Below are 23,568 nucleotides of genomic sequence, written 5' to 3' on the forward strand. Positions count from 1 at the left end.
CAGTTTTTCAAAGGTGACAGGTTCCAGTAGGCAATTGTTTGTTGATTTCAAATATGCTTTTGTCAAAATCCAGAATTATCTTAGTGCTTTATAATCATTTATTTTATCTTACCTGGCTTCCTGCTAGCAGCTTTTGTTAAGTCCTGGGGGGGGCAGTTCAAACTTGAGTAGCCACTTAGCTGTTTACATGTAAATTTCTCTTCAATTCTGTGTCCGCCTCCCTCAGCCTCTCCCCAGCCCACCATCCCCCCTCTTCGTTCAAGCAACTCACCCTCCTCCCTTCACTTATCATCTCACCACCGCAGGCAGTTTTTACACTTTTGCGGTGAGCTGTAGCTTTCAGTCATACACAATGAGAAGTTAAAGGGGTATTCCCATCTAGACATTTACATTTAATTAAATTAATTTGCCTTATGTAAACATTTCTTCCATTGGATGTTATTAAAAAAAATGTTCCTGTGTGAAGATAATTTCTCGTAAAAGTAGTCATTCTGTCCCTTAGAAACGAGATAGCTTCCTCGGTTACGACCACGTCACACTCTGGCAACTGTGGCCAGACATGCGCTGTAAAGTCCTGCCGGACCACCAGGATTTAGCAATCATTACCACAGGACAGCTGCAGAACTCCCGGACATTTTATATACAATAACCTTTTGTTTCTTTGTGCAATCCCTCCAACAGACGTGGCCGTATCCGAGGAAGCTATCTCGTGTCTAAGGTACAACATGGCTACATTTACAGGAAATTTTTTTTTAATAACATCCAATTGAAGAATTGTTTATATATGGCAGATTAATAAAAATGAATGTGAGTGCCCAGACGAGAATACCCCTTTAAGGTGGGGCATAAGTGAAGGGGGGGGGGTGAGTTAACATAAGCAAAGGAAGGTGGGGTGCTGGGTCGAAGCTGAGGGAGGCGGAAACAGCATTGAGGAGAAAGTGAGGCGAAATTTAAATGGCTACTCAAGTTAGAACCACTCTACCCCCCTCAACAGAACTCAACAGAAGCTGCTAACAGGGAGCCAGGTAAGATAAAATACATGATTATAAAGCACTAAAATAATTCTGGATTTTGACAAAAGCGTATTTGAAATGAACAAACATTTGCCTTTTGGAACTTGTCATCATTGAATAGATCTTATTTCATGATTTTAAGGGGCACAGGATTTCTTTCTACTACTGCTACATCAGATTATTAGCTCCGATGTCTTGAAGAAGCTTCGATATCATGGGCATCATGTCACATTGAGGAAATTGCATTTTTAAGGAAATCAACCACTTCTCTTCAGTGATTTTAAGCAGCGATCATGTACATAGTTCCGCGGTGCTCTTGGTGAAGAATCTTAAAGCTGAAAAGCAGCAGAAAAAAAAAGAGGTTGAAAAATATTTTCTCTGCACTCAGCAGACCTGGAGCACCCGAAGAAGTCGGAGAACACCTCGGGAGCTCACTATATGCACGATTATGCAGGCCTCTCGCAGCTCGAGGGGCGTTTCTTCTCTCCTCCTCCCATTCCCATGTACAAGACCTGGCTCGAGCTGCGAGAGGCGTATAAAGTATAGATAGAACTATCCATGCTCTCAGCTGTAGTCATTTCTACCACTTCTTTATCAAAGTTTATCTTAGAAATTTCCATTGTGATTTTCCTATGTTATTCCTTAGAGAAATCCAGAAATAGACGACTGATTATTATTAGTTGGGTTCAGTCTCTTCAGATTTTGATACACAACAGTCAATGCTGGCAATGACACACCTCTATGACAATGGGAAACACCCAGTTGTCCAATAATTTAAAAATAATCCAATGGCATAACAGAGGAATGGCACAATGCCTGAGTAGATATTCCAGTACTATTATTTTATGTGGAATACAGGTATTTACCAAAACAGGAAATTGATTAGACATTAAAAAGATCTCTGCCTTCACGTTTAATTTTTCTTCAATTACGAGTGAACTCTACTAAAATGTCGGTAACCCTAATGGTATAATTACAACATTATAGCAAATGACTACATGTTTATGGTAAATTCAATTTATACATCAATAGGAAATGTATAATTACACGTATCCAAGGGTGATCTGCAATTTAATATTGTCTTTGGAAACAAATCCTTTCCGTCTTCAGGAGGTCAAAGAATAGTATATAATTATTTGAAGGATGACGCTTTAAGATCCTTATGTTTTGATCTGTAGAGGTGATGGTGTTTTCTGTATAATTACTATCATCACTTTTACCGTAGCACAAACAAGCCCTAAGCTTTGTAGCCTACAATTAATCTATTCAACCCATCCATTGCAAAGCAAGGGTTAGGTAATTGTGGGTTAATTTTATTTTTAGCTATATTCTGTTCATTTTTTAAATTGTGTTTGATGGTTTTTATTTGCAAGAAAAAAACATGGAAATTTTTCACATTTTATAAAGCAGGGAGTATGGCTACACATAATCTATCAACAAAATGGAATGTCATATAACCTTGGCATATTGAAAATGGGGGTACATATCCATGATAAGTCATTACATAAAAAAATAGAAGCTTTGGTTAAAGAACCTAAATGGGAAAATAAAATCAAAGAAGCCCAAAACAAATAAATAAAAGAATGGCATCCCCCTTCCCCGCACCAGTGTTACCCCTTTATCTTTTTTGGGCTCATATTGCAATTAAGCCTGATAAAATTATAAAGAAATCTTTCCTGGAGAATATCCGTTGCCTCATGCTAGTAGCACAAACGTTAATAAACTTTTATTAGGAGGCAGTCCTTTTTTTTACATTTTTATCTTTTACTCCTCTCCTTCCAAAAGCCATAACATTTTTCTTTTTCTTTTTTACGCAGCTGTATGAGGGTTTGTTTATGGAGTGCCACCATAAAATATTCTGTGTAATTGGACACTGGGAAAAGAAAATGATGGAAAAAGCGGGTGTGCCATTTTCTTAGAGGCTCCGTGTGGTTCAAATGACACATTCATATTATTCTGTGGTTCACTACACTCTTAGAGATGTCACATATTTTAGTATATGCATCGGCATAGTCTCATTCATTTTGGGAACCGTCCAACCATTTGATCCCTTTTTATTCAAATTTTACTTGGCTGGCATTCATGTTTGATCGACCAGACATTTTTGGATGTAGTGGTACCTAATGTTTTTATAGATTTGTATATAACATACTGCCTTTGATAGGGTGTAATTGTGATGGGAGAACTGTAATAAATGTAGTTGCTAACCCAAACCCCCATTCACTACTGAAGACGTCATGGGAAAAGACAATCCATACCATAGTCAGTGCCATTGCCGATTGCAGTTGTTCACAGCAGAGTTCTCTTGTATAATTAAACAGACACCCATGTGTCCTCTCCATACAGGGTTGATAACTTTGTTATAAAGTTCTGCTCCTTTGAGATACCCAGCTGAATTGGAGTAGATCAACAGGCGATCATCCCCATGTTTTCTGTGGTACTGTGTCCATTTGTGTCAGGAGCATGCACAAAATATAGGAGATTGACAAACAGTGAAAATCTAGGTTTGGTTACTATGAAATTAACCTACAAAGAAAATAAATTGTCAATCTGCACAAGATGTGTGAATAGAGTATAAATACATGTTTAGGCTATATTCACACGACCGCGTGCCCACCGCACTCTAGCAAGGCGGACAAACATCGGCGCCGCTCACCCCTCCCCTCTCCATAGCGATGTATGGCGCACGATGCTGAATTAAAGGGGAAAGATTGGACATGCCCTATCTTTCTCCTGGCTAATGAACGGCCCATTGTGTATATACGTTGGCCGTATATACGTCCCCCATACGGCCGTGCAAATGTAGCGTTAGTGACCATTCTCAGATAATATGGAAAAAACTGCAACAGATACAAAACAATCACAGATATGTTATGATGGTAAAGTCATCCTGAGAACATTACTGTTTTTGTGCTCTAAAACAGTAAGATAAATTCAATAGTAACAATAGGTCCAAAAGTAAATAAAGCAAGTAAAAACATATATATTTTTTGTTGGTGATATAATAAACAGGATGTATCATAATGCTGGTGCTAGCGAGATCAGTGCAGAACAAGAATACATTACTCATATATTTTGTATAATGGAGAAATGATAACATTCACTCAAATGATGTGACGTGATATTCTGTGGCCTGTTTGCTGCTGTGCTATATTTCCAACTTGTGAAATTGTAGGACTGCTCAGAATTAGAGCACTTATTCAAGCATTGAAAGTCAAATATATCAGATTTCAGATTAGTCTTCACATTTTCTTTCCTTTGTGTCTACAAAACTGAAATGTTGAGTAAGCTTTATCTAATATGGTGTATCTTCATGCAGAAATATTTGCAGAAATAAAAGTCAAGCGATATTTGCAGAAGATATTTCACGCGTTCATGCAGGAAAATCTGCTTTCTAATATGTTCTTCTTAGGAAGTCAGAGGAAGATTTTATTTGGCACTTTCTAACTATAGCTCATTTTTAAAGTACTGGAAGTCATTGTAATACTCATCATAGAGAAAGCTACTGTATAGAGCAGTGATGGCGAACCTTTTAGAGACCGAGTGCCCAAACTACAACAAAGACCCGCTTATTTATCGCAAAGTGCCAACACAGAAATTCTATTTGTGATTTATACTCCCTTCTCTGTCACAGTTTTCATTGATACCAGCACCTGAGGACACCAATAAAGCAGAAAATAGTCCCAGGTAGAGCTGTCACTTTAAAATACCTCTGTGCACAGCAAGTCCTGGGCTGTCTGGGACTGCAGGAAGATACCTGGAGTCATCTCTGGTGATGGCCTGAGTGCCCACAGAAAGGGCTCTGAGTGCCACCTCTGGCACCAGTGCCATAGGTTCGCCATCACTGGTATAGAGGAACCCAGTCCAAACTGGCTTTATCTTTTATTTTGGATAAGAGAACTTTAAAGGAAATCTACCATCAAAATCAGGCATGATAAACCAGGGACACTTATCATAAGTCAGCCTGCAGTATGCTCAATTATTGTCCAAAAACAAAGTGTACTGTACTTTTTATCTAGCATGTAAATTTGGCTGTAAAGGGAACCTGTCAACAGCAAAAAAATAAAAAAATATAATCCCAGCTACTATTCAGCAGTTTCCAATCCATCTTCATCCACAGTAACGCTGCCTTTTCTTAAAGGAAATCTACCATCACAATCAAGAATAATAAACTGGGACACTTACTCATAGATCCAGGCAGTGTGACTGTGGTAATCTTCTTAATTTGTTATCCATGGCCTCCTTCCTTCTAAAATCAACGTTTAAAATTATGATAATGAGCATAAGAGGTTACCTAAGCCCTTCTTTACAGACTGTTACACTGTCTCACCCCTGCTCCCTCAGTACATGCAGTGAGCTCTCCCTACTGTATTCTTTGTGCTGAGTAAGCAGGGGGAGGGGGAGACAGTGTACCAGTTGATAAGGCCAGATCACAGAGAAGCTGGGGAAGCCCCTCATGATCATAAGCATAATTTTAAAAGTAGATTTTAGAAGGAAGAAGACCATGGATTACAAATATAAGAATATCACCACAATCACATGTCCCTGGTTTATTATGCTTGATTTAGATGGTAGGTTCCTCGGTGTAGGGGGGGTTGGAAGTGGGTCTGGGGAAATAATCAAGTATTAATGAGCAGATCTCTAATTTATCTCACATCTCTGTTATTTTAATTGCAGGATTTAATGTCTTTAATAACAGAATATCACACTGACAAAATAGTTGTGGAACTTTGTCGGGCCAATGGAGGGAAGCGACAGATACATGATTTCTGGCGCATGTTTTTAATGAATCTGTGCTATAGAGTGTGACACTAAAGGGATCACAAGTAATAATCATTACTGTTCTCTATGTGCTGAGTACTCCTGGTTGAATACTCAACCATAGGGATTTGACATTTCACTGCTGCGACATGTTTGTTTGGTTTCACCAGGCCTCTACATAAGAAATAAGGACATTTTCCGCGCATTGATAACTGCTGAGGTTGAAAGCACAAAAGCTCATAAATGATTTTGCAAACTGTGTGCAACACAATGAATGCTATAACAGCTGCGGGAACAGCAAGCGATTGCAGCACATTGACCCCGCCTGCCGTTATTGTTAATTGCTTTCCGTCTGTGGGGATATGATCATTCGTCAAGGAGCCTGCCGCATATCCAGTTATTAATTGTACTGCATCTATCAGCGGAGGCCATACTCCACTTCTGTTGGTTGCTGTGTTGATGAGGATGAATAATTGGGATCACTGATATCCTACAGTCACAATGGCCCTACACATTGCTAATAAATGCTGTATTTTGTAGTATCAAACTAGCAGGAATCATATTTTTTGTTTCCATACTTTGTAATGTAGACGTAGAATGTTAGGTACCATGTCAGCAAAAACTATCAGGTGCATCAACTATGCAGAGAAAAAATGAGAGGTTAGATCATGTTTTTTACAGGAGAAGCTAATACCACCATATATTAGGCCATCTGCACACAGTCCATGAGCATGACACACGTAGGCTAAAAGAACTGCTGCAGAAACTGATTTTCTCTGTGGATTTAGAATCTATAGGATGTACAGTGTGAAATTCTAGCTCCACAATGCAGAGGTTGAGCTATGCCTTCCTGCTACATCATAACACAGCGTAAATCCTTAAAGGAATCTACCATCAAATCATATAATATGGTAAACCAGGGGCTCTTACACATAGAGCCAGGCACTGTGACTCTGGTAATCTTATATTTGTTATCCATAGCCTCCTTCCTTCTGAATCACCTTCTTAAAATTATGCTATTGAGCCAGAAGTGCTAAGGGGGCATTACCATAGCCCCTTTAAACTGCACCTTCAGATTCTGTTACACTGTGAAGGAGCATGTCTCAATTCCCTTGCTCTCTCTGCACTGCTGTAAAAAGGGAGTTTTAGCACAGTGGGAGGGGGGAAGCTCCTGCACAGTGTAACATTCTTTAAAACAGATCCACTTTAGGGCTCTGGTAACATCCCCACAGCACTTCTGTCTCATTAGCATATTTTAAAAAGTAGATTTTACTAGGAAGGGAACAATGGATAACAAATATAAGAAGATCACCATAGTTACAGTGCCTGGATCTATGAGTAAGTGTCCCTGGTTTATCATGCTGGATTTTGATGGTAGATTTCTTTTAACCCTGTTGTTTTCTGCCATTGATGGAACAGCTACAGATTGAATGCTCTAGATATTCCACAGCCATCCCGAAATGTGTGTAGATGGCCTAACTCTGATAGTTTTTTCCTAGAGGTATGATTGTAGACGGTTTAAGGGGCGAATGCACACAACAGTCTGCCGTGTGCCCCTTATAGTTCATGAGGATCCGTGAATAGTGGGTGACAGACTGATGTAAATAGGCTGTGATATATCGGGCTTTGTGGCTTGTTTTTGCAAAGTTTGTGTGCAGATAGCCTAACGGCTAAGATCCGCAACATTATAAACATGTGACCCTTCAACTTCCATCATAGTGAACAGCAGATGCATAGAAGTGTGACAGGCGTATGATGTAGGATGACACAATAAATGTGCAATAATTGGATGGGATCAAAGTCCTCAAAATGTTTTAGGTTGCCGGAGACATTTACAACACAATATCCACCAGAACTGGTACTTAGTACGCTATATAACACATTTGTGTAGACGGTGGTTGGGTATTTTGTATCTGTTTAAAATTAACAAACTAACATATGTTTTCCCTAAGTAGTGAATATAGGGAGCTAATTCAATGATAGTTTCATGGTTTCTTTAGCTGACTTGATTATTTAACATTAACTTGTTACAATATGCACATAATTCTGCCTCCTGAACGTAAAACTTTAAGACATGCCCTTTAAACTAACCTTTTTTTTCTTTTCTTTTTTTGTAGACTCCAGTCACAGTTAATGGCAATTCAGGGAGCCCGGCCAGCCCCATGAGTCACTTTCAAAGACCATTCTCTCCAACCTACCCCTCCCCACCATCACACAACTCTTTGGTCATGCAACACAACAGAACATTAGGTAGGTTTAATCTAAGGTTCTCCTAATATATTTAACGGATAAAAAGCAAAAATACTTTTGCAGATAACTGATGCTTGGTATTTGTTTTCTGCTTTCTTAATTTCATTGTATTTCTTTCAAGTATTCTTAGTTCTTTAAAGGTCACCAGTAATGTGATGTTTTGGGGGTGACAGGTTTGAATAGCCCATGCTGTGCTGATATTAAGAATGCCTTTGACAGCATACTGAATCATGTGGGGTGAGTCCAGGGGGGTGAAGGGCAGCTGCAGCCTGTGTGTACCTGTGGCCCTGTCTCATCTCCTCCACTACTCCTCCACCACTTCCCACTTCCAGTCATGTGCATTAAGCAGACAGGAGTGGGAGGGGGATGGTGTGAAGGTACAGGAAGAATCCATTAGGAGATACAGGCACATAGCCCCTCCATCTCCACAACCAGGACTCACCACACGCCGCTGGCAAGGAGCCAGATAATGTAAAATAAACTCTTATAAACTACTGAAGTGATTCAGAATGCTGACAAAAGCTTTGTTAAAATCAGCATATTGGGCTATTGGAACCTGTCACCAGCTAAAAATCATATTCTGCTGACAGGTTACCTTTAAGTGATGATAGGACTAGAATGATAAAATGGAGACTCAGGATTTACATAATTTGCTTTGTTTTATATTTTTATTGTTAATATATTTATTTAGTGAAAGGAATTATATAGGGTATAGTACAGTGTCCATCATACCACTATATTCCGCATAATGATATTACCTGCATAGGGTGCACCAAGCAGATATTGCTCCTTACCAAAATGTCATTGTATACAAGTGAACTATTCACAATCATTTGATGTACTAGATATTGTTGTCCTATCCCACATGCACTCTAGTCTGATCTTGCAGTAATGCGTCACTTTGCTCCATCGTACACTTCTCCTACTGTCCATAAACAAGCATGGAGAAAAGGTGAGTAACATCAGAAAACTTAGGGGCAAGATCAGACAACATAGCGGTTGTTTGTAGTCTGTTACCATGGAAACACATAGCAGAGAAACTGTAATCACACAATAAACATCATAGGAAGATACTAGTTGCTCAACATTTTGCACAGAACTGTGATTCTTTGTGGTATTTAATTTCCTATTACAGTTTAGTGTGAAGTAGTAAGTGCCATAACGAGTGTGGATGGGTACAAAGAGGTGTGTCGGGAGGCTGCTCCTATGTGAATATGTCCTGTGTGCCGCATCAGGAATGTGCTTAATTTCAGCGTGACTACAAAGAAGAGATTGTGAAACAAAAGAGACCTCTGATATTCTGCCAGAATCAGACAATTGGCTTCTGCGTGCGCTATTTGAAACACTTATTGTTCTTGACGTTGCTTTTCACTGGCCTCCAGGGCCCACCCTAATTTGTATAACCTTTTATACTCGTGAGCTGAAAAATGAAATGCTCCATTGTGGAGGGGAGGATGCTGAGTGATTATTTGGGGCATTGAATGATGGGAAATCTTTATTATCTTCTTTTAAGTCGGGCAATAAAACAGATCCCGTGTCAGGACTCCAGTAGAGTAGTAAAAACTATCTTAACATCTTTGGTGTGTGTGAGATTTTGTTGCAGCGGTGATGTTTGATGTCTGAAGCCGTGTGTGGAAACACTGCAAAAGATTATTTCATTTTCTCTTGACAGTTCTATCCAATGTGCAATCCTGAAGGCATCTAGTTATCTGTGTGATGGGAAATAAGAAGCTAATGTGCGACAGGAATCCCTTGACTCGTTTTCTATTATGTATTTTAATATCAGGAATTTAAATAGAGATTCCTGGTGTACATGAAGTTCTCACTTGTTATTAAAAGCCAGATGAAGAATATGACTTCAATTCTTAAAGAGGATTTGTCACCCTCAAAAAAGGCACTGGGAGCTGCTTAGTAAAGTAGGCAGCTCCTAGTGCTACAACAGATGCAGCAGTGTTACCCTTCTAGCATTATGGGAAACCTCCGATAACGGTAGCAGACACTGCAGGACCACTCTCAAAGCAGTCTGGCGTATTCATGAGGGGGTGGGACTAGGGGCGGTGACAGCCGCATGACCTCTGACCTATGGAGAGGGCGGGGCTGTCCAGGGAAGAGGCAGTGCCTCGGACCGCCCCGTCCTCTCTATAGGCCAGAAATGCCTCATGTTATTTCTAATGTGTGTGTAACTGTGGGGGCAGGATATTAGGTGATTTACCAATATACATAGTATATAATTGTTCTGCTCCGCTTTATTTATATGTAAAGCAAAGCCTACTTTCTCTATCTGTTTGCCTATTGAGGCTTTATTGGGCCCTTTTGACTTTTTGACATTAGGTTTACTTGTGTTTTTTACTTTTTTGTATTTTATCCATGTCAACTACTAATTTTTTGTTGTGGTACAGACTCTACGGAGTCATTCTCCCAGCAGTACCAATCTGAAGTAATCCGGAGCAGCAGTACTATCCCAATCTGCAGGACCTCAGAAGAAGAGAAAAAAGTCACTGTTATTAAAGCACCACATTATGCAGGGATCGGACCTGTCGATGAATCGGGAATACCCACAGCTGTGAGAACGGTAGGAGCATAAACTTATTGGCTATTTTTTGTGGCTCATGAATGCTGTATTTTCTTTGCAAAAATACCAGTTTATTAAGCATGTAGCAATAACTACATGAGAACCTGCTAATTTCTTAATCAGTTGTTATTTTAAGTGAAGCTATTGTAAAATATTTGGTCTGTGTGGCTTGAAGGGTTGGAAAGTGCAGACCAGCAAGGGACTCCGAAAATATTGGTAACGGAGTGGTAAAGTCTTCCAAGATGAGCATGGCTTATTGATTATTTTATACTGTTCTGCGTCTTTTTTTATAGCCTGGCCGACCCCTTTAACTAAACTGTCTCAAAAATATTTATTTTTATATCACCATCATAGTGGAAGTGAGAGACAAAGCTTGGTATAAAACACAGTCATTTTTCCCACACTACAGCTTGCTAAGTGTCAGATTTTTTTGTAGAAATCAATACCTGTCAGGTTTTTCTCTAGGACTATGATTCAATTTTTCTAATCCCATGATCCGCTTTTATCCTGAAATATCTGTAGGGAATACAGTGAGGATTTCTTTTTTTATTCCACTTGGTTTAAGATTTTATATACACTGGAGAATATATTCATATGAATATAAATATAAAATTCCACAGGCAGCAAGACAGGCAGTATGGCAGAAATTGTGCCAGAATAGGTAGAATTAGATATTAATCATGTAGTATGCTCAATTATTGTCTAAAAACTAAATGCACTGTACTTTTTAATCTAAAGTGTAAATCTGGCTGTAAAGGGAACCTGTCATCAGCAAAAAACATATAAAATCCCAACTACTACCTTATCCCAGGTTCAGCTACAGATGCAGAGGGTGCATGTACTTCTGCAAAGAGAAAGTAAAAGTCTTTCCTGCAGCTCCTTCTCCATTCTGCCTTCAGCTGACCGGCTGGAGGAGGGAACACTTCAAGCGCTTATATCTCCTGAACCCTTGCACCTAGAAACAAGGGTGGAAATCTGTGGTGCTGTTAAGCATCCATACACAATCCATACATCATATTAAAGAATTCTTCTGTTTAACATGACATAAAAATTGTGTTTCTAGAAGTCAGGGTTTAGGAGATATGGCCGTTTGAATTTGGCCACTGTCATGACGATTATAAACGTCCTTTCTGTATGTGCAAGTAGGACGTGTATAGCAATATGGCAGTTTGCAGGGGCTAAAAGGAAATCTACTATTTAAAGAAGTAAAAAATGTGTACAGATACTTCCCTATACTCGTCTTGACACGCCGGGATCATCTATAAAATAAAGTTATAATTAGTGGCATGGAGTGCGGGGACAAGATGTCCAGCGTTCCAGGCTGCTATGCGGCGCACACACTATGACGTCATCAGGCTGCAACACCACCATGTCATAGTGTGTGCACGGCAGAGTGTCACTATCTGGAACCCAAAGACCAGAAGAGGAGATATAGGGAGAAGATGATTCGGGGTAAGCACGGAAGGTGGGTACTTTTTAATTTTTTTTGAGGGGGCACAGCTGGACATTTCAGTATCGGTTGGTGACAGGTTTTCTTTAAGTTTGCAGTAGTATTGTACCTATTAGACAATTTTTTGCATCACTGAAATATAGTTATGTAAATAGTATTTATTGTGAGTGATTATTTTATGTAGAAATATCTGACAAACAAGAGACTCTGCTCTCTAGCTCCCTCTTCCTCACTCCTTTACCTTGAGGAGGACATTATACTGTGATATGAAACACATGGAAATGCACTAGTTCTCTTCAACAATAGTCTTTTAGTCTTTCCAACTTTAACAGTGGCCCCCCTCCCTTCTCCATAGGCTTCAGAGTGCTCTGCCTCTTGGGAGACTATATACACAAGAGATATAAGAGTGAATGTCCTTTAGCAGTGAAAAGGGTATTGACCAAGTTAGCTAGAAACCACAGCACATCAACATTAGCTGTCAGAAAATGGTTATGATGTCACTTAGGAGACACATTCATGGCATCTAAAATCTGTGACAATGACTTACATTTTAGAACCGAGAAGGATGTTGCCAATTACCACAGTGTGTGCCAATGCTAGTACCAGTTATTCTCCCTGCCAATTGCCGTAATCTCCCTCAAGGCAACAAGAGTAACAAATGAACTTCATTACAATATCATGAAGCCATATGTGAGTGGAAATTACTGTACTAGAGAATCATTTTGTGATGTGAACAGCAGGACGTAGAGCTGAAACCATATATAAAAAGACATATATGCATGTTTCTCATCTGACATGATATTTAAGAATAAACCTTTCCCATTTAAGGTCAGTTAGGATTACCAACATTATTTATAGTTGACAAATGCCAGAATAATGACAGAGAAAATATATTAAGGCAATTCTATTACTTTCTGCAAAGTCAAAAGTTTACATAAATTTCAATAGTGTTTGGTACTATTGTCCTTAAACTGTAGGATTTGGGTCAAACGTTTTAGATATCCTTCTACAAGCTTCTCACAATAGTTGGTAGGAATTTGGGCCCATTCCTTTGAACTGGTGTAACTGTTGAGTTTGTAGGCCACCTTGCTCGTACTTGCATTTGCTTTGCACTTTGTATTAACTTCATTATCCTTCAAGGGGTTTCCCACTTTAAGGGATTTCCAGCAAATAATTAATATTGTTTGTGTAATGAAAAGTTTTACAATTTTCCAAATTTTTCTGTATCAATTCTTCATGGTTTTCAAACTCTCTGGTTGTTGTCGTCTTGTTGTCATGCAACAGAAGGTTTCATCATCTACTTCCTTTAGAACATTGGTCCATGGTCATGTGATGTTCCACAGGTGCACGGCTTGTAATAACACACAGTGTTCTCGGGCTTGCAAGCTACTTTTTTCTCCAAATGCAAAAACATGGCAAAACATTTAAGTTTTGGTTTCATCAAACCACAGGACATGTCTCCAAAATGTGTTGCTTTGTGCATTTGCAAACATAAATCTGGCATTTTTATGTTTCTTTTGGAATAATGGCTTCTTCCTGGCAGAGTGTCCTGTCATTCGATGTCGATACAGTTCTTGTTTCACTGTGGGTAATGACACACTCTTACCAGCTTCAGCCGACATCTTCACAAGGTCTTCTGCTTTTGGTCTTCGGTTCATGTGCACGTAGTAAATGTATGTAAACTTTTATAAGTAATAAAAAATACCTTCAAACATTCACTGTCTCACATTATTCTAACATTTGTCAAATGTAAATAATTTTGGAAATCCTAACTGACCTAAAACAGGAAAAACATGCATATGTATATTTTTTTATATGGTGTATATAAACTTCTGGTTTCAACTGTACATTTAGTGTTTGGTTCTAACAGTCAAATTCTATTTAACTGCATAATGAGAGGTGAGCTGAAAATTTTATCAAGTGGTTGTCTGACAATTAGAAAAATGTAGCAGGTAAAAAAACCTTTACTCCCCGCCTCCGGCTTTCCTGGTGTCCCGTGTTGCAGACAGTCCGAGCCAAGTCCCTGTTTGCTTACAGGGGTATGCCAGCTCCACTCCACAACTTTCAGCAGCCTGGCACGCCCACCCGTCTCCTACACGGCGCATGATACAGTGCTGGGACGTAGGGACGGGTAGTCGTGCCAGGCAGGCAGAAGCTGTCAATGCGAAGGTGCTGTGCCCCGTGTAAACAAACAGGGATATGGCTCCGGCATGGGACAGCAGGAGCGCCGGAGATGGTGAGTAAAGGTTTGTCTTTTTAAAGCCCTCCCCAGCCTGCCTGCTAAATGTTTCTAATAGCCAGACAATTCCTTAATTTATCTGCCAAGTAACCTTAATTCAGCACATACTAAATACACAATTGATATCTTACAGTATATGTAAATAAAACTAAGTATTATAGTCCAGGTTTTGTAGCCATTGGGTTTTTGCTATGTTCTGCAACCTGGACCATGTGGTCGCAGCTTGAGGCAAGTGACACCTAAACGTAATTATTTTTTTAGCTTTTCCCTTTAAAGAAATATGTTAAAATTTGTGTCATCCTTGATTCCGTCATATGAACGCACCTATTTCAGACCAGTCAAAAATTGAATGAGCCTTGCACCCCTTCCAACCGTACCCAATGCCAGATCGGAAGACGTTAGGACTGGGCTTTTAGGATTCAGAAAATCTGACTGCTGGATCTAGGGGTGCAGCAGCCTCTTACCTGTTTATGACACTGATTGACCACACCCGGTGTGCATGTGTATGGGGGAGTCTGGTAAAATATATGTACACGGCTACTTAGTTTTAACGCAACTAAGGCTGTTGTTTGTGACCATGTGCTTGCCATTATTTCAATGGCGGGCACATGGTCCCATGTATTTATGTGGGTTTATACACACTTTTACAAATACACATTTATAAAAAAAAGTTTATACAAAACTTAAAGCAGGTCCTATTCAAGCCAGAGAGCAGCCCCCATCATGGGCATGCAGCCTAAGTTAAATACCGTGTTTCCATAAAGTATAACATAGTATTGTAGCAATTCTAGAAAAAAATCTTTCTTAGGCTTTGTAGCCTCGTAGCCTTTGCACCAACTTGACTGCTTGTCAATAATGACATTGAGATTTCCACAGTTCTCAAAGTAATACATATCCATAGACAGCTTTCGGTCAAATTCTTGGTACACCTTAGCTGCGGGGGAAAACCCAGCCTTATCTTTCCAATAAAGTCCTAATTATGTTCTGACTAATTGAGCTGTATGTATCAGAAGATTATTAATAATTCATAGTGGTGATGTAACTATGAGCTTTGAAGTGTTGTCTTTAATGGCTATATTAATAGCAGACCAGCTCGCTCACATACTCAATGTTATTGATCCTGGTCTGAGTGCTGATACAATAAGAGTTTATTCTCGTGGGCTGGTATTGTGCTGTGTGTACTATACTATCCCACTGTCACAATCTTTGCTACATTTTACCGTAGTCTAAATCAGTCCTTGCGCAAAGACCTGCACAAGCTCTCATGGTAGAGAAGCTAAATTATTAGCAATTTAGCACTTTAGAAGGGACAGTAAATAATACTGAATATAGTCGGGTAATGATAGTTCCACCATGAAGTTTGCAGTAATAATAATAATATACAATTTATTGTCCCGGGGGGAAAAGATTGTGTCACATCCAATTTAAAATACACAATACATAAAATACACAATACATAAAATACACAATACATAAAATACACTATACATAAAATACACTATACATAAAAACACACAGCACACATACCATTTATTTATTTATTTATTTATTGTGTGTAAAATTCAGCATTTTATTTTTATCTTTTATACAAAACATATTACAAAAAAGAAAGTCAAATCCACCCATAACATGAAGTGGGTGGTGATTCATGAGGGGGGAATGACAGACGGGGGGGAGGTGGTGGATGAGAACATACACTGAGCAGCGGGAGGAGGACATCATACAGTACACAATGACCGCAGCTAAGGTTCCTCAGAACATGTTGACCCGCTCCCGGCGACTGGCCATAGATCCGTCCACTGCTGGAAGAACCAGTCCCAAGCAGAGCAGAGTCAATAGCAATATGACGGGGCAGTGCAGTGTGCTGGGCTGGCTAACATGTAAAACGTATAAATAAAAACATAAAAACAAAAAGATAGCACATACAAAATAGCAGTTGTCTTTCCTTACTTAGATTCTGATCACCATGGGTGTTCATCAAATGGAGACTGCTTGGCACAAAAGATTCTTTGTACGTATCAGTGCAACATTTCATCTCAGTGCCTTGGTAAATGCCAGGTAGCTCTGTTGTAAAATCATTGAAGGAGAGATTTTTGCATACAGGGGATTGAGATTTCTATTTTATAAGTCAGTGAAGTGTGCAGTCTAGTGAGACCAGCAATTTAAAAAGTAAAAAAAAAAGAATGTTATTATTTATTTATGCAGTCAGGAGATTGCCTTTACAGGCCCCCTTTATAGATGAGTCTTCTAGTCCATGACTGTTCCACCAGGAATTCTGCAATAGAAATATGCTAATTTCCTTAATGGAAAAAGAAAAATGTTGCCTCTTTTGCCTTTTCATAGAAAGAAGTTCCCCCTTTGAAGGGCCCATTGGGTCTACACATAACACACAAGGTGTACTTTCCTCTCAGCCTGCTGTCACCAATGGCTTGTGTATTTGAGGCTGTGTTTGGCTGTAATATGACGTCATTGTTGAACCATTGTGTACAAACACAAGGGTGACAAGAAGCAGTATGAGTATACTTTATGTTTTGTTAAAAAAAATGGATCCCAACAACCCTTTTATATTTAGGAAGCCTAGTACCATGAATTGGAATTAAGTCTAACCAATCCCATCTGCAGACAACCACTGTTTCTAAGTTTTTGCTTTTCATCATCGCAGAGCACCAAATTGAAGGTTTTGTTCTCTTTCTGAAAGTAATTGATATTATTTGTGGTAATGAAAAGTTATACAAGTTTTCCAGTATACTTTCTACATCAAATTCACCACGGTTTTCTAGATCTCTGCTTACTGTCATTTAATAGGAAGCTTCAGTGTTTACCAACATTGCTTATTATCCACAGGAAATAAACAATAAAGCTTATTCTTGACTGCCGACAAGCATTGCTCTACAAAAATGTGAGAAATTGATACAGAAAGTATATTGGAAATTTGTCTGACTTTTCAGTACACAAACACCATAAATTATTTGCTGAAACTAGACAACCCCTTTAAAATATATGGCTGGGGGGGTGAAAAATTATGAAATGCAAATACTTACCTCTCTCCCCACTCCCATTCAGTTATGGTACCAACTGTCCCTGCCACATCTCTATTTGTTAACACTTCCATGTCTCCGATACACACTAAAACTAGTGCTTTAGCAGGTGAGGATCAGTTGTCGCACCCCCCGCCCCACAGCCATATATTTAAAATGGTTCAAACCTGTACAACCCCCTGTACAACCCCATTAAATTAACCCACCCCAAATAAATACTTAATCAAAAACAATGTTTAAAAAGCATTTCCCTCATACCTAAATGGTTTGTTTCCACGGCTGCAATGTTGTAAAATCAGTTTGTAAACTTAAATGCAACTCACTAAAACATGCTGCAGTGTGGAACATTGAGAGAGAGCTTGGTTACATCATCGGGCACTTCATATTATGTGACCGGATTGATGTCATCTAAGGTCCTTTACATTTGCACCTCTACCCTATGTATGTATCTGATCATATGAAATCACAGTATGCCTCCATGGAGGATGGGGAAGTGTAGACATCCATGAAGGCTGCTGTGATGTCATGTGATCAGATACATACATGGGGTAGACGTTGCAAATGTAACTTGGTAAAGGACCCTAGATAACATCAACCTTGTCACATGAATTTAAGTTCTGAATGCTGAGAAGAGGCAGGGGACATGGGAAGGAGTAGAGAGGAGGGGCCAACCGAGCAGGACACCCCTCTTTCATGAGACTTAATATAACATAAAGTTGATATATGGAGATGTAAGAGAAACATTTTTATCTAACAGAAGGGAGTTAATAAAACTCTGCCTATGGGAGCCTTTCTTTAGCTGTATTTGTGAAAATCTATAGTTTAAAAAATAAAAAATGTGTATTGCTATAAACCATTGTGGCTATGCTTTACAACTTAGAATCAACAATTTACTAAGAATTGTTGCTTGTGACTTACTACCATGGCCTGTGAACCCTATAATTTAGGTGTTAGTACCCTTACCAGACACAGTATGCTTCTGGAAATAACAACCTACATTGTGCGGATCGCAGATGGATAAAGGTGAATGGTATTGTGGTACAACAGGTTGGATTAGTTCTCTGGTATTGTACTATGGAAAGATATTATTCTGCCTATAGTACGGTCACCCAGATGAAGAATTAATCTCGCAGGAGGCAGCGAGTGCATCTATGGCAGACATGGATTCTCTAACAGATCATTCACAGTCAGTATCTAGCGATCTGGTAGCCCTACTGAGCAGACTGGTAATTTGGTGGATTTTTATCCTTTTGGATGCTTTCTTATTAGTATTTGTACTTTTAGAAATAATGTTATTTTGTTCCTTTTCTCTCCAGACTGTTGACAGACCAAAAGACTGGTACAAGACAATGTTCAAGCAGATTCACATGGTCCACAAACCAGGTACGTGAATGCTCTGTGTAATGTGAAGGGATTGTTTCATGGCCCACCTACCTGTTATCAGATTTTGCATTGTTTCTGAACATTTTTTTCTGATGTGACATTTTCACAAGCCCTGACAGCTCATTTTATAATAAAGATAGTTCACCAACTTATTAGGGTACAGTCATATATGTTTCCCTCCAACCCCAAAGGCTGCATCAGATGTACAAGTATACAGCATTGGATCAAAAAACATTACATGCAGCAGTTTTGATCTGGCTATACTATTCCTATTAGTGCTGTACAGGTGGATCCAGAGCACCATGTGATCATCAGATTTGTGAGACTCTGACATAAAACAGCTGGATGGACATAACTCTTATATGTGTATTCACCCTAACCTGTGTTTGTAGAATTTATTGAGAAATGTATTGTAGCAAACAGAGGCGTATTTACAGCAGTAGCAGCCAATATGGGGCCCACAGTGTCAGGGGGCCCCGTCATCTGACCTGACACTAAATAATGGAGGATGTGCGCCATTATATATATATATATATATATATATATATATATATATATATATATATTGTACAGCATAATATGTATAACACACATGTGATGTATAATATGCTGTATATATGTGTGTATCTGTGATGTGTATATACTGTATGTGTATATGGTGTATGTTGTGTATATATGCTGTATGTCTGTATGTGGCACAGTATATGTGTGTATGTGTCATGTGTATAGGCTCTATATGCGTGCATATATGTGTAAAAGAGTATAAATGTATGTGTGTATAAGTGAATAACAGTACGTTTATGTATATAAATGTGTGTGTGTATGAGTGTAATATGCATATTTTAAAGCGGGAAGGGGGGTTTCTTTTAGAAGTCTGCTATGGGACCCTGCCTCTCCTATTTACGATCCTGGTAGCAAATAATTTGCACCTAATATCCAATATCTCACAATATGTAACCTCCATTAACAAATCCTTCATATAAATTCACCAGACTTCATTGAAATTCAGGTCATGGATCAGGGATGTTAAAATTAGAGTCACAAATCACCATTACATTTGTGAAATATTAAACAAGCTCTTAAGAGCGTCATTTCTGCAGAACTCTGCAGATATTTATGTGCACAGATTATCATTGGGACTTGAGTATAAAGTATGACCCCCGATAAGAGCCTCGAAATGCAATAATATGACAAGGACAAATCTCCAACAAGGAGAATGTATGGGAACACAGTCATTTTAAGGTGAGATGAGCTGTGAAATGAGCTGAACCATGAGACATAAAATAGAAGGTGGAAATAATTCTTGGTTTGTGCTCCGGGAATCAGAATTTCTGTTTGTTTTACAGACAATGACAGTGATTATTCCAGCCCAGCCTACGCATATAATACAGGTGAGTTACTCAATCCATACACATAGGTTGACAGTAAATAAGAGATTTATCAGTAAGAATGGCTTGTTATGGAAGGCGTTTATTAGCACGTATTTCAGTACATGCTTCTATAAAGAATTTACTAAGCGGAAGTTATCCGTACATAGGATTACTAAGCGGAAGTTATCCGTACATAGGATTACTAACCGGTAGTTTTCTGGCATAGGAAAGGTCCAATTTTCGACACTATAAAAAAGTTTCACATGGTCACATCCATCCAAACATTACAAATTAGGTTATACTGGAGTTAAATTGGGCTGTGTGCCCTAAATAAGCCCTTATTTTACACCCTATTAGGATTTAATTACATGAAGCACTCGCTGATTCCAGTTTATACCTTACAGTGCTTTTCTTTCATCCTTGGATGGCCATACACGTTGTCTGCAAAAGCTTTTTTTGCCTATAGTTATTCCCTCCGAGGGTTTTAACAATTTCTCCATATTAGGCTACATTCACATGAGCGTGTGCTTGCCATACCGTAGAACGGTGGGTACACGTCGGCATCCAGGAGAGGAGGAGTGGGTGAGCGCCGCTCACCTCCGCCCCTCTCCACAGCGGTGTATGGCACACAGCACCGTATTACGGGGGGAGATAAGACATGTCCTGTCTTTCTCCCTGCTATGCAACAGTACAGCCGCATGTGTGCAGCACCGTACTGCTCCAGTACGGCGCCGTGAGCCCATTGCTGTCTATGTAGGACATATATACAGCATATATGCGTCGGCCTTATATATACGTTCCCCATACGGCCGTGTGAATGTAGCCTTAGGTGTATATTTGATATCACAATATAAGACACAAGGCTATTACCATGGTCACTATTAAGAAATGAAATGATAGGAAATTATAAGCAACAATATTTCACCCAGTGTAATATTGAATCATAACTATAGACTCTGATTTACAGTATGCAATAGTTTTCTTCTTTGTTTACTTGGATTTATTATGGTCTGGACGGAGATGTTTCTTTTTATGTTAAAGTTTGTATTGGATGAAGACGTTACATTGATTTGTCGAAAGGTAGGATCTTGTGCAGACATTTGCAGGATCTCCTGATTGGGGAATTCACCCAATACTTTGTTTTGCAATCTAATATACAATACATTTTACCACAATTTTCAGAAATGTTTCATTTTTTGCTGGAATATTAGCAGAATAAAAATTTTTTGAAAGTGTTGGTAGAAAACTGTAACATTCAGAGAGGTTATTTTTTTGTATGTTTTATTTGTTTGAGTAAATGAACATTCCTTTATAATAGTTCTGCCACATTTATCAAGGGTCTAAGAGAGTTTTTAGAAACGTTTACTACTTGTGCAATAAAAGGGCCATGGCCTTGCAAAAACTGCTCTACATTGCTGTAAAAGTGTGTAATGTGAAGATGTGAACTATGCATACCGTAGTTTTTTTTGTCTTTTCGGTAACAGATAATTATAGTTCAGCAATGCCAGCCTATTCACACCCTGCTGCAAAGACCCAAACATACCGGCCTCTATCTAAAAGTATCTCTGACAATGGCACAGATGTGTTCAGAGCTTCATCCCCATTGCCGCCTCCTCCTGTACCTGTTCTTCCTCCCTCCGTGCCTCAACGCATGCGGGAGCTGACCTCTCCAGAAAAGTAAGTCCATAAATATTAATGTTCCTTCCGTTTCTTTTCTTTTTTGGTAAACTGTATTAAAAAAATAGGTTTGGGTTTTTTGGGTAGCGCCACCATGCAGCTATTCATTTATGTTTGGTTTATAACATTTCCTACAACATTTTCTAATAAATCCATTTGTCTGTCTATCATGTCTATCTAGTCCAACCTTGTTGATCCCAATTCTCAAAAAACTTTATTATTGCTCCTGAAGACAAAAGGTATCCCTGGGTCACATTATTCTGTCCTTTATGATTAATAATATTTTTATGTCATCATGTCTAAATCTGATTTTTGCAATGTAAAATGGTGCCCAATAAAATAGAATTTGTAGCCTCAAATTTGCAACTTTTTTTTAAAGTGAGTGAACCCACTCCACCTTTCAGTCCTCTTCAGGCAACTTCTGATTTGTCATGTGTCATGCTCAAATCTACTCCAGTCCCCCAGGGGTAGTCCAGGAAACTAGAGTAAGATATTTGCCTAATCATCAATCTGCTGCAGTAAACTTCACTATCATCCTTAAAGGACCTTTACTACTAGGATAAGGATTGTAAGCCTAGCCCACATACATGCTGGTGGCCATTTCTGACAAGATCCTCTTTTCTTTTGGCTTCTTAAGTCCTTGTTTTTAGGGAAAAAAGATTTTAAATATTATGCAAATTAGCCTAAGGGTCTCCAGACTCCATTGACATCTATGGAACCTGGAGCCCCTCAGGTTAATTTGTACGATTTTTAATCCTACCAAGGTGCCTGCCTTCACAAGGTGGTCTTGTGAAGGCAGATAAATGCGCAGTTTGGCAAAAAAAATCTATTTTTTCCCTAATCCAATGACCCATTCGGCGCACCAGGACGCTTGGTGCCTGGTCACAATCATGATAATGCACGCGCCTTGCGTGTGTGAAATTGCTCCCCCCACCCTCCCTCCCGAGAGACGGTGACATCACCAAGCTCTCGGAAAGCACTGGCGCATACGCACAATACAAAGCAGACGGCCATGCGAAATTAAGATACAGTGCGCATGCGCCAGTGTGCCAGTGCATTTAGAATAATTTCTACCTTCCATTAAAGAATTTTCTGTTCCTACAGTATAGCCAAGTGCCCCAACCCAAACATACAAATAGTCCCACCATACAGATTCTATTTAGAGGTCTACAGGCCAGAAAGTTATTACAGGATGGTAAAAACAGAGTTCTTTACAGATGATGTCTCAGACTATATTTGATCACATTCCTATCTCTTTCATCTGACCAGAGCGCTATGACCACTTCTACCAGACACACTTTGGGGGGCATTCATCAATTCTGGTGCATGGTCCATTTTTTTTGCGGTATGTTAGACTGGGATTTTAGATTTTGTTGCGAGAGCTTAATAAATTAGCGCATGATCGAAAAGGTTCTGAACTGACTCCACATTCATAAAGGTGTAATAAAACTTGGCAGACTAATGGCGCACGAGGCACAGCAAGGAAAAAATATGTCGGAAAGCGACTAATAAATGCCCCCTTTGTATCTGTATAGTTTGCAATGCATATTTGGCAAAAAAATTGCTTTCGGGAAGTGTTCAGTTTTTATCCATTAATCTGACATTTTAATGTTTGATGTTGTAATCCTATTACAGATTAGAAAAAGGACATTGTTGTTTTATATTACATTATGCAAATGTGCCTGTTAGTTTTTGACCTTTAGGCTCATTCTTTCAACAGGGTCCAGTTAAGACTACAATGTGTTATGATTGGCTGAAGACTGATATCATTAGTATTATTATAATATTTATATGGTGCTAATGTACAGTATTAAA

The 23,568-nt window shown here is 39.0% G+C and overlaps 1 protein-coding gene across 29 annotated transcripts in view; it reads left to right on the top strand.

The window, feature by feature from the left end:
* SORBS2 (sorbin and SH3 domain containing 2) overlaps positions 1 to 23,568 on the top strand; it is a 188,061-nt gene that overhangs the window by 107,923 nt on the left and 56,570 nt on the right. For all 29 annotated transcript variants that reach the window (XM_072122669.1, XM_072122687.1, XM_072122681.1 and 26 more), the window contains 5 exons: positions 7,892 to 8,024; positions 10,424 to 10,596; positions 18,640 to 18,706; positions 20,053 to 20,097; positions 21,561 to 21,753. In XM_072122669.1, coding sequence (XP_071978770.1) covers positions 7,892 to 8,024; positions 10,424 to 10,596; positions 18,640 to 18,706; positions 20,053 to 20,097; positions 21,561 to 21,753 — 611 coding nt within the window. The remainder of the gene's footprint in view (positions 1 to 7,891; positions 8,025 to 10,423; positions 10,597 to 18,639; positions 18,707 to 20,052; positions 20,098 to 21,560; positions 21,754 to 23,568) is intronic.

Source organism: Engystomops pustulosus, chromosome 1 (assembly GCF_040894005.1).
Source record: "Engystomops pustulosus chromosome 1, aEngPut4.maternal, whole genome shotgun sequence".
NCBI lineage: Eukaryota > Metazoa > Chordata > Amphibia > Anura > Leptodactylidae > Engystomops > Engystomops pustulosus.